The sequence below is a fragment of the Drosophila nasuta genome, chromosome 2R (genome assembly GCF_023558535.2).
Source record: "Drosophila nasuta strain 15112-1781.00 chromosome 2R, ASM2355853v1, whole genome shotgun sequence".
NCBI lineage: Eukaryota > Metazoa > Arthropoda > Insecta > Diptera > Drosophilidae > Drosophila > Drosophila nasuta.
In genome coordinates, this window is record NC_083456.1 from 10,806,191 (window position 1) to 10,820,491 (window position 14,301).

Below are 14,301 nucleotides of genomic sequence, written 5' to 3' on the forward strand. Positions count from 1 at the left end.
GGGGGCCACTTTGTTTATTTATTAATGGTCCACGCGAAACTACAAGTTCGCCATTACAATGTGGTTTTCAATTATATGAAAAAGGTTACAACGGCAGTACAATGCTAAATAAACAAGATGCACTCTTGAAAAAATGCTAAATAAACAAGATGTGCTCTTGTAAAAATTCTAGAAATACCATTGTATACATTTAAATAAACAAAAGCGCTAAACGTGAACTAAGGGACTGAATTTGTATTTTTACGGATGAGATTAAAATTGTTATTGCTGACATTTAAAGCATTCAAAAGGGCTCTCTTGTGAAAAGGTTTTTATTGTAAATGTAAGCACAATTTTGAAATTAAATCAGATGCAATTCGTAAATATGATTTGTGCAATACATTAAGTAGATCAATGAATTCAGTTTATGGTATTAAATATACAAATTGAATGTATTGAGTTTAAAATTTGATTGCAAGTTAATATACGCAAAGTTCAATAGTCAAGTCAATATCACAATTGACGCATTTCCTTCTGATAATGTGTGTTGCTGAATGAGTTAATAACACAGAATGTAAAGAAGACCAAAAAGTACCCACAAATATGAATGGGGACAGAACGGTACGAGCACAATGTTTTGTGGAACAAAAATATTAAATCGTGAAACCAAAATATACAAAGATAGATCTTGGACATGCCCAAACGTATGTATATATTCGAACTGTTTGGTGTATAGTATGGGTTAATTTCGGGCTTTCTTTTTATGATCATCACCGTCATCGCTTTCATTTAAATCCATAACAATGAGTGGGCGATGTCAGATGCCGCCCTCGGCTGCCCACAGAGATCTGACCGAAAGCTATTGCCGAACTTGCTGAGCTTTTTTGCCAAACACCTATACAGATACATATTGATCTAAACACAGACAGACGCACAGATACAAGAGAAGCTGCACAGACGCAAATACAAATACAGATACAACGATCGACTACCTACGCCGTAAAGCAATATCGTGCTTTTGTCGGCTGTGAAACAAATGGCAAATGCTGAAACGAGTAAAATTGGTGAGCCAAATTTCGAATGGTGTGCAGTTTGAAAAAATTCTTCGTTGAGGATAGATCGCTATTTTTTAGGAGTAAAGCAAATTGTAAGCCAAGCAACAAATATCATATGAGCAATAAATAATATATATACTTCGAATGACTTTATATGGAATAATCCAACAACGAATTAATAAACCTGTGCAATTAATCAACAATTTCAATTACAAAGTGCAAATAAACATACGAGTATTTAAATTGTGCCAACATCGCTTTTTTACATTTCCAATTTGCAAATATGGAATTATGATAAAATTATGAATGAACATTGATGATTATATAAGAGCCACAGACATTTGATACCAAGTGAATTATATTGTTGATGGAAATTTTGTAAAACTGTTGTGAAGTGTTGAAATTTATTTTAAAATCGATTTCCAAATCAAATCCAAATCTAAAATATAATTTGAATAGAATTATATGCGATTTATATGCACGATTCAAATGGACATGTTGACGAAATGTTTTCAAAACTTGATTGACACAGCATAAAAAGAATTTCGAAATTAAATTGAGAATTTTAGCGTCGTTTTTTTAGCCTGACGCCCGCCAGGAAAAAAACCAACTCAAGGACATTTAAAAATAACGCAAATTTAGCTGCAGCTCGCGCAGATCGTCGACTCACACACACACACACACACACACTTACACAGAGAGCACTCACATAATTAGGTAGACATGATGTATATAGAATTTTGCCAGTTTTCGTATACATAATTTGTATATATACTGCACAAGTGAGTGTGAAAATTTTTGTGTGGCGTTTCATATAGAATTTTTTTATATGCGTATACTGACGATATTATTTGAGAAATGAATTTATTTTTAGTGATTGATCTTGTCGTATATATCTAAAAACTTATTTATGTATTGTATAAATGTTTATATCTACAATGTATTTTATATACAACTATTTTATACAATTTTTTGGTTAAACTCTGCTCTGCTCTAAAGTGGCACACAGTCTGTTTATTTTCGAACTGAACAAAAGCGCCGAGTCAGCCAAGATTTAGACACATTCACATCTATAGCAAAAAAACAAAAAAGGAAAAACAAAAGAGAAAAATAACATACAACAAAATAAAAAAAAAAAGATTAAGAGACATCTCTGGGGTTGTGTGTTGTCCGAATCTCGTGCGTGTGCTGACATTTGAACAAGCGAGCACTACTCAGAATCGGAGCCAAAACGTGAGATAAAACTTGAGAATTGAAAACTTTTGCGTTGACAGAAAACATTTGAAATTGGTGCAAAGTGCAAAGCAAAATGACAACAATTAAAATGCTATAGAAAATCGATAAAATTGATAATAAAGACGACACATTCTTGTGTATTGCAGCGAACGAGTTCAACGAATATTTCTTGTGCTTGAAAGACACAAAACAAATCGATCAAAATGTTCAAGAGTCATTTGGAAATGATTGGGCGCAATGAGAGCCCCAGCAAGAAGGCCAAGTTCTGGCAATCCTACATCAGATCCCTGAAGGGTAAGAATCATTTATTCAATTTAATATACAAATAGTGTTATTTATAAGATTTGATTAGCACACAAACTTAAGGTATATGGGAGATCTATAAAATTGAATGTGGTATTATAGACTTAGGAGCAACATAAATAGCACAACAGCATATAGAATTTGTGGTCTATTTTTTGGCAGGTGTCATTTTTAGGCGTAATCACCCGAGAGCCAAACACACACATATAACATACACAGATTTCGATGTGAAAAGCTTTCCTCAACAAATATATAGATGTAGAAAGATATGTATATTGAAAATATTTTAACTATGTGCTCATGAGCCAAACAAAGCGAAAAAATGTGGCTGCTGCGCCAAGGCAAAATAGCTAGGCGATCATATACAAAATTCGAAATTCGAATACGAAATACGAAAATGAAATCAACTTTTTGGCAATGAGCCAAATGACTAAAATTCGTAGCGCAAAACCTAGTGAAGTAAGCGCAGTACAGGTTTTATTTTTCATTATCTTTATTTACGATCTAGTGTTTATGTTTCATAATTTTATGAGAATCTGGGTGGGGGATCACGTCATTTTGACATAGCTTATAATCGTTTTTGGTTTTTGCATTTCCATTGCACAGGTTCCGAGGATATCCGTGCCCATGAAGCACCAAAACCCTCTCGCCCATACAGCTCGTACCTGGATTCGCCCACATACAGGAGCATCTATGATGAGCCCTCCACCGCCAACGAGCGTGTGCAATCTTCTGGCTACAGATACTTGCCAGTGAGCCGTGACACCTACGGCTACTCGCCACGTGCCATCTACGATCATCATTACAGCAGAACAAGTAAGTTGGATATTCGATTTGATTCGAATCGATTCGCTTTGATTTACTTAATCCTACAGCAAACAGTAACCCGCACAATTCTTTGTTAGCTTTACTTTGAAATTTAATTTAATGGCTCATCATTTGGTCATTCAGTCAGTCGGTCACTCAGTCTGTCACTCAATCATTGCACCTGCCAATCATGCATTTCGAATGCCTTGCAGTACACCTTGGCTGCCAAAATTACGCTACATTTTTCTCTCTATGATTTCATAATTATATAAATAATATACGTTTAACACATAAAAAAAAATAATAATAAAAAAAGAAAAAGAAAATGCTATCGCAGAGCCGAAATAGTATTACGTCAATGATTTTTGAATATTTGTGCGCTGTGTGAATTGTTTTTGGCAAAGGCCCACAAAAGTTTTAGACAAAATATACACATGTTCATAAGCTTCATACACACACTCAGATGTTATATGTAGATATCTATACATCTATAGATCCTATATATATATATATACATATATGTATGTATGAATGTACATTTATATGTATGCTGCAGGTACATAAGCCATGGGAGAACATTTTGCTTTTGTGCGTGCTTCGTATCAAATAACTGAGGCACACACAAATTTAGATACAGTTTTGCTCTTTCTTAATTTTATAATAACTTTTCGCTTGATTGCCTTCGTGGCTCTATATAGTTTCAACCCTACACACCCCCTAACTGGCGATACCCCGGCCCTCACAGTCAAATGTACTTTTTGTTTTTGAAACTAACCAATTATTTTTCTCTCTTTTTTCTCATTAATGTTTCAGAATATACATAAATGTTTGTCGTCAAAAATATAAATGTTGTATAAATGAGAGAGACATGTATAAAACCAAAAAACAAAAAAAGAAAATATCTCTCAACGCAGCGCACTACATAAGTTTTTCTCTCTCGAATTAGTTATATATATAAATATTTATATATGGATTTAGTAAATACTAAGAGAAGAATTTGTAGTCTTAGCATATGTGTTTAGCTGTGTAGTATATAATAATCACAATGATTTATAGCATCTTTTCCTATGTAGTTCTGTTCGCTAAAATTCAATAAAAGACATATTTAACCTTTCAATATTTCGAATTTCGTATGCTGTGGAATTATCGCGCATCGTTTGCATATCACAACCTCATAACATTCATAAGGTATTTGGTATCACATCGAGAATTTAAACCATTTTCATTCCATTTGGTATTTTCATTTTAAATGCAATTCTATTCCAATTACTATAATAAATATATTCTCTTTCTTTTCTGCTGCTTAATAATAATTATAAACCGCTTATTTTGGATAAATATCGTACGTATATCCAACTGCTTTTAACGGAATATTACGCATACACCTTGTGAGCCCTAGTCTAATTAAGTTTTTTGTTCTTGCCCTAAAATGTAAGCATAAATTCAATGTTGCGTTCATCTGCATTGTTTTGCATTGTTTCTGTGGTATTTGTTATTTTATATTTCGACGATTTCTGTTCACAGTTCCAGCTAATTACGATGCAGAGAAGGCCTGGAATGATCATTTGAAGCGCATGCAAGAGATTGAGCGCAGGTGTGTATCCAAATAGAGAGGCTTATCTTTTCAATAGTTTACTGATTTGCCATTACTCATTTCTTTATCTAGATACCCATCTCGCTATGGTCTCTACTTGAAGGACAAGCCACTCACACCTAACTCCCTGGTGCCTTTGGAATACGAGCCAGAGGACAAGCTGTTGGCTGAACTCAACAAGGGTAAGGATATCAAAGACATTTTCTAAGCAAAACGCCCAAAATACACAAGAACAACATCTATAAAAGTAACTAATACAACAACAACAACAACAACAACAGCAACAACATTTAAATTTAAATCTACGAAAATTGCTATCTTATGATATACGAGAAATTATTTAAAAATTACTTTGTAAAAATGTCAGAAGATTACAAAATGTAAGCACGAAAAAATAGCAAACAACATCAATTCGATTCGACAAAACAACAACTCAACAGAATTTTTTCAAATTCAGTCAACAACTTTACAGACAAAACAAAAAAACACAAAAAAAAAAGGAAAATAGAACACCAAACAAGAGACTTGACGAGCAAATTTTTTTTTGTATATGAAATTTGTTCTGCTCAAGTTTCTACAAACAATTTCTAATTATAATATGCTTGATCGAACCATATCTTTAACACTGTATCATATACTATATATATATATTGCAGCTATTAGAGTTTGAAGCGCTGAGCGTTACATTCGAAAAAAGCTGGGTAAAACTGGTTGATAACTTATGTTTTGGCTTAGCTTTAGTACATTGTAAAATTATGCAGAAATTGTTAACGATTAAATAATTTTAAAATAATTTGTCTGTAAAAAGAATCCAGCCCCAATATAGAAAAACAACAACAAAACAATTTCGTTAAATGTTTCATTGTATGATATGATGCTTTACTTAATTTTTAACTTATTTATACAACAACAACAACAACAACATTATGAGCGATAAAACAACAACAACGAAAATAATAAATCCAAAACAAAACATTTATAAAACTCTAATTTTAATTTAGTCATACTCAGAAGATATCATATAAAAACATCGATTTAAATTTATACTATATAGAAATAAACATTTTAACTTCCCGTTTCGTTCGAAATTCATTCACCACCATTCAGACCTCACCCCGTCCCCTCCCAAAAGAAAAGCATCCCTTAAACTACTTTAATCTTCTAACAGCTGTACTGTAGAAATTCTGAACGCTGCTAAAGAATTTTGTTGATTGCGGCAGACTGTATGATAGAGCACTATATATCCCGCCTCTGACTCTACTGAAACTGACCTGCTACAACTCTGAGAACTTTTTTTTAGATTAATGCAAAAGGAATTAATAAAATTTATTAAATACAAACAACTGTGTTTTCCATCTACTATTTTACAAATAATCGAAATTTAATATCATTTCATTTAACAGTTTACGTGTTGTTCCATCTCCTTTCGTCCTTGTGTGTGCGTGTATTATTGTATGTATTATTTTGTCATCTCTTCGTTGCCCAACCCTAATGCTCACAACTACTAAAATGAACATAGATACTAAGTACATACACTGTGCGGTGCCTGTAAATAAACTGCCAATACTTAAACAAAACTAAACCTTTAAATCAAATGAAATATTTAACGAATATTATGTTCAATGTGTTTCACATTATTGTCACAATCAACATTTTAATTTGTATTTGTTTTGTTGTCAACTTTTGTTTTTGGCAGTATTCAACACAAAAACTATTACAATCCATAGAATTGTTGTCTGAATTGTTACAATTATCTGTTTCGTGCCCACAGTTTTGTAATTTTGTACTATGTGTTTAATTTAGAGCATTGTTGAAAGATCTAATTTGATAGAGGAATATTTAAGCACCGTTGGGTTGTTGTGGTTTTTTTGTTGGATTTTGTTTTGCCGTAAGTATACTCACGTAATGTTGAACGAGTCCATTTTATTTTGTGTTCTTCAATCTGCAAAAGAAAATAGAAAAATACAGTTCAATTTAATTTTATAACACAAAGTGATACAACATCAAGTTCAGGGTCATTTTAAATAATTAAAAGTGATTGTCTCTGATGTAATTTTCCGCAATGCAAAATGCAACAGACATGAGCAGCCTCAATGACACCTACTAAGGACGGTCAAAGAGAACCCCCAACAGTAGCTTAGATGATAGTCAGCAGCTTGTGAACAAGAAGATTAATGTCGTGTCTGTGTTTGCCGAGGGGAAAGAAGCTTCCTTGTGTGCACGCATTTTACTTGCTCAATTATACTATGTTTACGCAGTTGGAATTTGAAAACACAACTACTTGCTTTTGCTAGTAATTGAGTTGATGAGATTTTAAAAGAAATTAATTGAATCGAAGCAAAAGCTTTGAAACTTAAGGGTTTAAATTTTCAATTTAAGGATTTGTGTAATGCTCCAATGAAAAGTTGAATCCATTCACTTGTGATTTAAAGGCAATTCATTTTATTTTGGTCACATATTGGAATTTAGAAATTCTCATCAAATTTAAATTTAGTAAAAACTAAGTCAGCTGCAAGTGTTAAATAATTACTGTATAAATAAGAGAACTTATATGTAATGTTAGCAAAGTTTTAATTTGATTCGGCACAAATTAGAAGTAGAAAGAGATACGTGATATAATCAGAAACCGTTGTAAAAATAGGTCTCAAATATAAATTGTGCTTTGCAGAAAAGATCAGTTTTAAAATACGTCACATTCTCAACTAAACAAAAGAGACCACTACGCACATGCGTAGTATTATTGTGTTTGCGCCACATTATCTGAGTTTTCTGGATATGCTTCTATAGCATTATATTCGTCTCTATTTGAATGTTTTGTAGCACGCCGCTCGGCCTCGCCGTTCCGCCCCGCCCGCACCACTCGCGCTGGCAGCGAGCCTTATGTGCCACCACCATCGTACTGGAATCGCGATAGCAGCGTGCCACGTGGACCATCTGTGTTCGATCGTGCCACCAGCCTGGCTCCATTCACGCGACCAGTCTTCCGTGCCAGCTCGCTGGAACCTTTGGATGAACTCTTTGAAAGTAAGTTGCCCACAATCGCTGAGGCGGAGGGAGCCGGTGCAGCCGATGCTGCCGCTCCTGCCAGGCCAAGCATTTTTGAGCGCGCCGGCTCGCCTAGTCCCACTCCTGTTAAAGCCGGTCGCTGGGGACCTCGTCCCACTGAAGTCGCCTACGATGCTGAGGGTAAACATCAAAATTCTCTTTAATCGTTTTTCCTTTTGTACAAGAAGAGACGAAATTTTCTTGTTGTTGTTATTATGGCTTCTGTTGCCCGAACTCTGACACAATTATGATAATGAGGACTTCGATGACGATAATGATGACGAATGTGTTGAAAAATTATCGCCATATTTTTCACAATACCTTCGTATCGATTTCAGTCTCTCTGTCTCTCACTGTGTCGCTAGAATTTGTCAAAATTTTTTACTCTGGCTTCAACCCAACAAATATTTATTACGTTCTTTGTGTTGAATGTATTGCCTACAGCATCAGCAAAACAAAAAAAAAAACCCAAAAGAAAAGAAAAAAAAAAGAAATGTGAGCGCCGTGCTTATCTATCTATCATCTAGTTTTCACTTCTTCTGCTGCATCACATTCCACATTGCTTTTTGAATCGCTTCCCGTAGCGCCTGACATCAGATTGGCTCCATACTTGCCTATCCACTATATCCTCTATATATCTGTCCTATCTTCATACTTTATCCTTCTTCAGATTTTTGGTAATTTTTCCACTACGAAAACCCTACATACGCATGGAAAATATCAAAAAAATTGTTGATGTTAAAGCGTTGTCTTTTCTTGTTTTTTTTTTATTCAATTCTTTATATTTTAGTTTAAAAGCAAAGCAAACAATATTTTTCTTTCTGCTCTTCTTGTATACATTGCAATACAACAAAAAACAACAAACAAATTCAACAACTTTAATTGTATACCCTACAAATCGCACTCTACACCATTTACAATCATCAACAACAATATCAACAACAACAACAACAACCAACACATCGTTATCATTGATGATGATTATGCTACTTGACATTAAACACATGCCATATGCTATGTCGAACCACAATAGGACTTCCAATCTTCCATCCACGCAACCGCTTCAGGGATCTGTTGAGCCCCAGCCCCAACTTGCCCATCTCGTCGATTGTGCGCGATCCCTTCTGGTGGGATGTGGATGATCTGGTGCCCTTCCGTGCCACCTCGGTGCCCCGTGCCTCGAGCCCCGTGGCCCGTGATTCGTATTTGTCGCCGGTGAAGAATCGTTATCTGTGGTCCAAGCATCCAGCCAGACCCTTGACACGTAAGTTATCCTTTTGGTATTTGCCATTCCGACCCACAATTGTACATACGATGTATAGCACCCTGTATATATTTCATGCTAAGTATTTACTGGCAAATCTTTCACAATCTTCAAAAGTATTTCCCCAATTATAAAAAAATGATCTGCTCGCAAACTTGACAACTCTTGAAAGCATGAGAGAGATGCGTATCTTCTAGAAAATAGAGAGCAATAGCAGTATTATTATATCCCAAGGTTGTCCCTTAATATACTCGTACTACACACATGAATATGAATACTTTAACATTATAATTTTTATTTTATTTACATTTATTTGCCATACACAGCTGAGGCAGAGGATTATTTCTAAATCAAAAAAACAACTAAAAAAAAAGAAAAAAATCTAAAAAAACAAACAAATCAAAATCGTTAGCTCTAATAACAAGCGACGCTATATCATATAGCACTTCTGTAATTTTTTTGTACCATAATTTACATAAATTACATGTAACGAAACGCAATACAAATCAAATTGGTAAGAATTAAAACTATATGGATCCAACTGCAGCATGTCTCAAATTTTGGTTCATGCTAACTACATAGCTGACATGTAGTATCTTTAGTAATCTGTATCTATTGTACCCGTAGTGACTGTGTACCGTAGTATCCCAAGAAGTAGAAACTTTTGAAACCCCTCCAAGCATCTGGAATAACACGATAAATCATTCGAACGTAGATGTATCAAAATTGTGGCTAACATTATAGAAAACTCATCAAAATTTGCACGCACTCATACAATTTTATTATTTGTTATTAATCACATATAGTAGAAAAAAATTATAAATTAATTTGCATTTCAAATTCTCAACAGCTCACCGCTCAATTTTGTAAACGAACGAAAACGAAACTAAACAAGATCAACAACTACAACAACGAATGCATCAATGGGGTCCCCAAAACAACGACTAGCTTTGGTTTCTGTCACAACAACAACACCAAACGGAAATCAGTGAAAGTAGCTAATATAAATGTAGTCTCAAAATCCTCTACAACGATTGAATTTTTTCAAAACTGTCAGCCCCATAACAACCGGGGCTGTCTCCAACTAAATATTGCCATCAAGTGCGTACTTCCCGTAGTAAAAAAGAAACAACAAGAACAACATTAATAATAATAAAAGAAGATGAAGAATGAAACAACCAAAGAACAACATAATCTACAACTCTCAATAAAGTTTTTATTTTCAATTTTTTAGCTCATGTCTTAGTATTAAGTGCAAGTATATGAAAAAAAAGAAATCGATTTACATTTATTATAATAAAAAATAACAAATCACTTATGCGACGCTCTAGAACAACCCGAGCGCCATAAATTGTTCCTTTTTTGTATATTTTAGACGCTATAGTAATATAATTACATGTATTGAAAACCAAACTCGAATTTCAAATATTTAAACGTTTGATCTTTTGAGCTCAATTTGAAACTAATGCTGTTAGGATACACGAACCTTTCACTGCATATGCGAATATAAACTTATATCTGCCATAAATAAATGCAGCAAATGCGGCTAAGCATATTTTCAATTTGTAATAAAAACTAAAAAAAAAACTATAAAATTTTGGAAAAAAAATAAAAACACTTCTAAAAACCTAATGAGAGTTGTGAAGTTGATTTTTAGTTTAGATATTTATATGTTCAATGCTATCTAGTATAAGTTTTTTTTATTTTTGAAGAATAATTTAGATCAATTGAGCAATTTGCTTAACGGTGTCAACCTCCCTTATGCCGATTATTATCCCCAGCCAGCTAAATGGTTACAAATATGAATGAAATAGTTTCGTACACGCAGCGTGTTTAGTTGTGACCTTAATTAATTTAAAACATCTGCAGCTTAGTCAACTAATGGACAGTTCTGTAAACATAGACATAGTCACAGGACCATCCATTCATCTATGCTTTCATTCCTTGTGCCAGCCTAGCAATGTCATTTATCTTTCCATTTACTGTTACATGTTGCCTGCCTGTTATTGTTTTTGTTATATATTTTTTTTATTCGAGCAATTTTTTTTGACTTTGACGTTTTTGGCGTTTAGCACGCAATTGTTTCGCACTTTTTGCGCTCGTTTCCTCCGCCTGCCGTTTTTGTCAGTGCTCTATTCTCATTGTTGTTGTTCTTGTCGTGCTGTTGTGGTGTTGCTATAGTTGTTGTTGTTGTGCTGAGTCTGCAGCGAGCCCTTGTAGTCCTTTGGATATGCACACCCTCCATTGTGTTCGAGCGCCTTAATTTTCTTTTCTTTATTGTTGCTGGTCATTTGCTACTTTTTTCTTGACGTTGCTCCATTCGCATTATTTTTTTTTGCCTCTCTCTCTTTTTTTCTATTTAATTATTGATTCATAGCATTTCTATTGGCAAAGGTCATTCAATGTCAATTATACTTATTTGCCACAGAGTCCTGCTCTTTGGAGATTTGCCGTTCCACGGAATTTGTGCAACATTTCAATTGCTTTTTAACTGTTATTTTGATGTGTCCCTCGGTGACTTGGCAAGCCCTTGTTCAGCCTTTGTTCTTCCCGAAAAAAACAACAGAATGTTTGCCCAGTCATGTACACTCACTTGCCCAATATACATTCGCCTAAAGCATTTAATTAACAATTTAATTTCCATGCCACATTTCCGGCTCCTTTCACAAATTCATTGGCTGTTAAAAAAAAGTGTAGCCTGCTTTTAGGGGCGGTCATGCAAATCCATTTCCTGAGTGCTTTATAATTCTGTTAAGTGTGATGCTTAAATGTCTGTGGATAAAGAGAAACAATTGCGGCGGCTTTAAAGATTATCACTAATTATTCTTAAGCTCACACATGTTCCGCTCACCCGGCTCCCAACACTTTTTATACCCTATACCCTAGTAGAAATTAAGTTGGGTTCTAAGGTTACTCATGAAAATACAAGCAAAACTTATGTTTAAGTTTCAAGTATATTATTTTAGTTGCCAATTCTTTTCGGATTATTTACTTGGCAATGTGTTGCAAAAGTTTCAAGTATCTGTCTTTGACATCTTTAGATTTTTGTGGCAGATTCAAGTTTTTGGCTCACAAAAAATATTTCGGCTTGTAGTCTCTTAAAATATTATAATTCTCAGAAATGGGGTATTGCATGTAAGTCATTAAATTGGTAACAAAGTTTTGATTATACCAGCTAAATCAAAGTTTCCCTAAATACTTTTTTTATTTAAAGAAATTTTCAACTGCCAGTTAAGATGTACTTTAAAGAATTGAAATTATTTTTAAGGAAATGGTCAAGAGTATTTTGTATTCTTTGTAGACAAAGCGGCAATTCTCATCTGTGGTTGATGCTTCTCTTCGACGCCTGTTGCTGATGGCATTCTGGACAGCTTAAGATTTATATTTTGGCCAAAAGTTTGGACCACGCCAACTTTGGCCATCAAGTGCACGTGCTTGAGCGTCGCCCAGAACTGACAGCGACTATTCTACTAATTGGTACGAGGCATCTGGGCGTGTGGGCGTGTCAGCTGCTTGACATGCCTGTCACATATGCCAGACCAACAAGAGGATTGCCTTATGCTCTTAAGGCGCTCGTTCTCAGTTTCCGTTTCAGCTACGGCGCAAAGGGTTTAATTGTTTAATATTGTTCAAGTCGAAACAATAGCAGGTCAAACGCAGTCAAGCGTTGAAATTTGTAAACCTCTGTGGGTTTTTTGGTTAACCCAAATCGAATGGAAATTAATTATATCATCAAAAAGAACGTAGAACTAAAATTAAATCATCAATGAACCGAAGCTAAGAATCCTTAGATACAAATCAAAATGATTGATGCTTGTCAAAGGGCAAAAGCCAGACAGGCTCAGACACCAACTCGAACCCCTAAAAACAGTCCTCAATTATAATTGTCTAATCGAAACATCGACACAATGGCTGAAGGACTAGTCAGCGTCGTGGATATTTCAATTGGCAAACGCTGTGGGGTGTTTGGGATTTCACACCCCATCCTTGACACTGAGAGATACTTGAACTGTGTGTAATAGAATTTCTATTTAGTTTAACGATGATTCAGCTTTAATTATTGTTTAGCCAGCGGCATTGTTAACATTTGTGAGCTTTGAGGGGGGTTAAGTGTTTCATTGAAGGTTAAATTAAAGTTAATGATACAGTCTCGATGCCGATAAGTGGGTTGAGTTCTCACATATACACACCACAAGAGGATTCCTTGGAGAAAAGATACTTATTTCTTTAAGAGTTTTGTTCTTTCTCTGATGCTAGTTGCACATTCCGAAGTTGTTTGATATTAGTTACGCGAGCAAACTACAATTTCAAGTAAAAATCAGTGGCAAGATTGAAAAGCAGTAGAGCAAGCACAACTAGGAAATACCCCGTACTTATTATCAACGCTGCTCAAAAGTAAGCAGTGTAATACTGCCTGACAAATTAATTCTTGGTGGGTATTAGAGCACTTGAAAGTACTTACAGTTGGTCTCAGCTGTTGGGGTTAGTAATCTGCACTAAGTGTCTTATTTCGTTCGACTGTCAGTTTACTGTTTGCCACTTTGCCATTTGGCTCAGTTAAAAGCGCTCCTGCTGTTCATTTAAATTGCAACATTGCAACAGCTGTACTTACAATGTTTGAGTTTTTCGTTTTGTTTTTGTTTTGTCCTTTGTAATGCTACCCACAACATAGAAAGATTTGATAACCTTTTCAGACATCCAGCTAATAGCTGGGTGAACTTACGGGATTTGCTGGAACCGCACAAAAAAACACGGACATTATCCTTGGCTTGGCGCACCTGTAGCTGCCCTTTTGCGAATAAGAGCGTAAGTCAGAAAGTTCCATTAAGTTAAATAAGTATGGGAATGTTGCCAAGTTTGTCTGTATTTCTCTGCCAGCCATGGCTCTTATCTTCGGTATTAGTCTGCGTAACTGAAAGTTTCACGTAGTTTCCCATTGTGTTGCGTGGAAGCCACTATAAAAGCTGTTGCTAAATTTAATTTACTCAATCTGCTTTAATTTTCGTGCAGCAGTTTTT

General features: G+C 34.9%; 2 protein-coding genes across 10 annotated transcripts in view; one reads left to right on the plus strand and one right to left on the minus strand.

Annotated features, from left to right (window-relative positions):
* Nucleotides 1–14,301, minus strand: part of LOC132784172 (soluble guanylate cyclase 88E) — a 45,941-nt gene that overhangs the window by 14,184 nt on the left and 17,456 nt on the right. For all 3 annotated transcript variants that reach the window (XM_060789594.1, XM_060789591.1, XM_060789592.1), the window contains one exon: nucleotides 6,877–6,916. The gene's annotated coding sequence lies outside the window, so the exon portion shown is untranslated. The remainder of the gene's footprint in view (nucleotides 1–6,876; nucleotides 6,917–14,301) is intronic.
* Nucleotides 1,034–10,915, plus strand: LOC132784178 (uncharacterized). Of its 7 annotated transcripts, XM_060789601.1 has the most exons (9): nucleotides 1,034–1,126; nucleotides 2,417–2,564; nucleotides 3,180–3,389; nucleotides 4,905–4,974; nucleotides 5,047–5,156; nucleotides 7,795–8,160; nucleotides 9,053–9,283; nucleotides 9,610–9,797; nucleotides 10,134–10,915. In XM_060789601.1, exons 2-8 carry the CDS (start codon nucleotides 2,474–2,476, stop codon nucleotides 9,630–9,632), a joined length of 1,101 nt encoding a protein of 366 aa, XP_060645584.1. In that variant the 5' UTR covers nucleotides 1,034–1,126; nucleotides 2,417–2,473; the 3' UTR covers nucleotides 9,633–9,797; nucleotides 10,134–10,915. The 7 variants fall into 7 exon arrangements, with proteins under 7 accessions (XP_060645584.1, XP_060645586.1, XP_060645588.1 ...); XM_060789603.1 differs by lacking the exon at nucleotides 1,034–1,126 and having other exon boundaries at nucleotides 7,795–7,998; XM_060789605.1 differs by lacking the exon at nucleotides 1,034–1,126 and having other exon boundaries at nucleotides 4,926–4,974; nucleotides 7,795–7,998.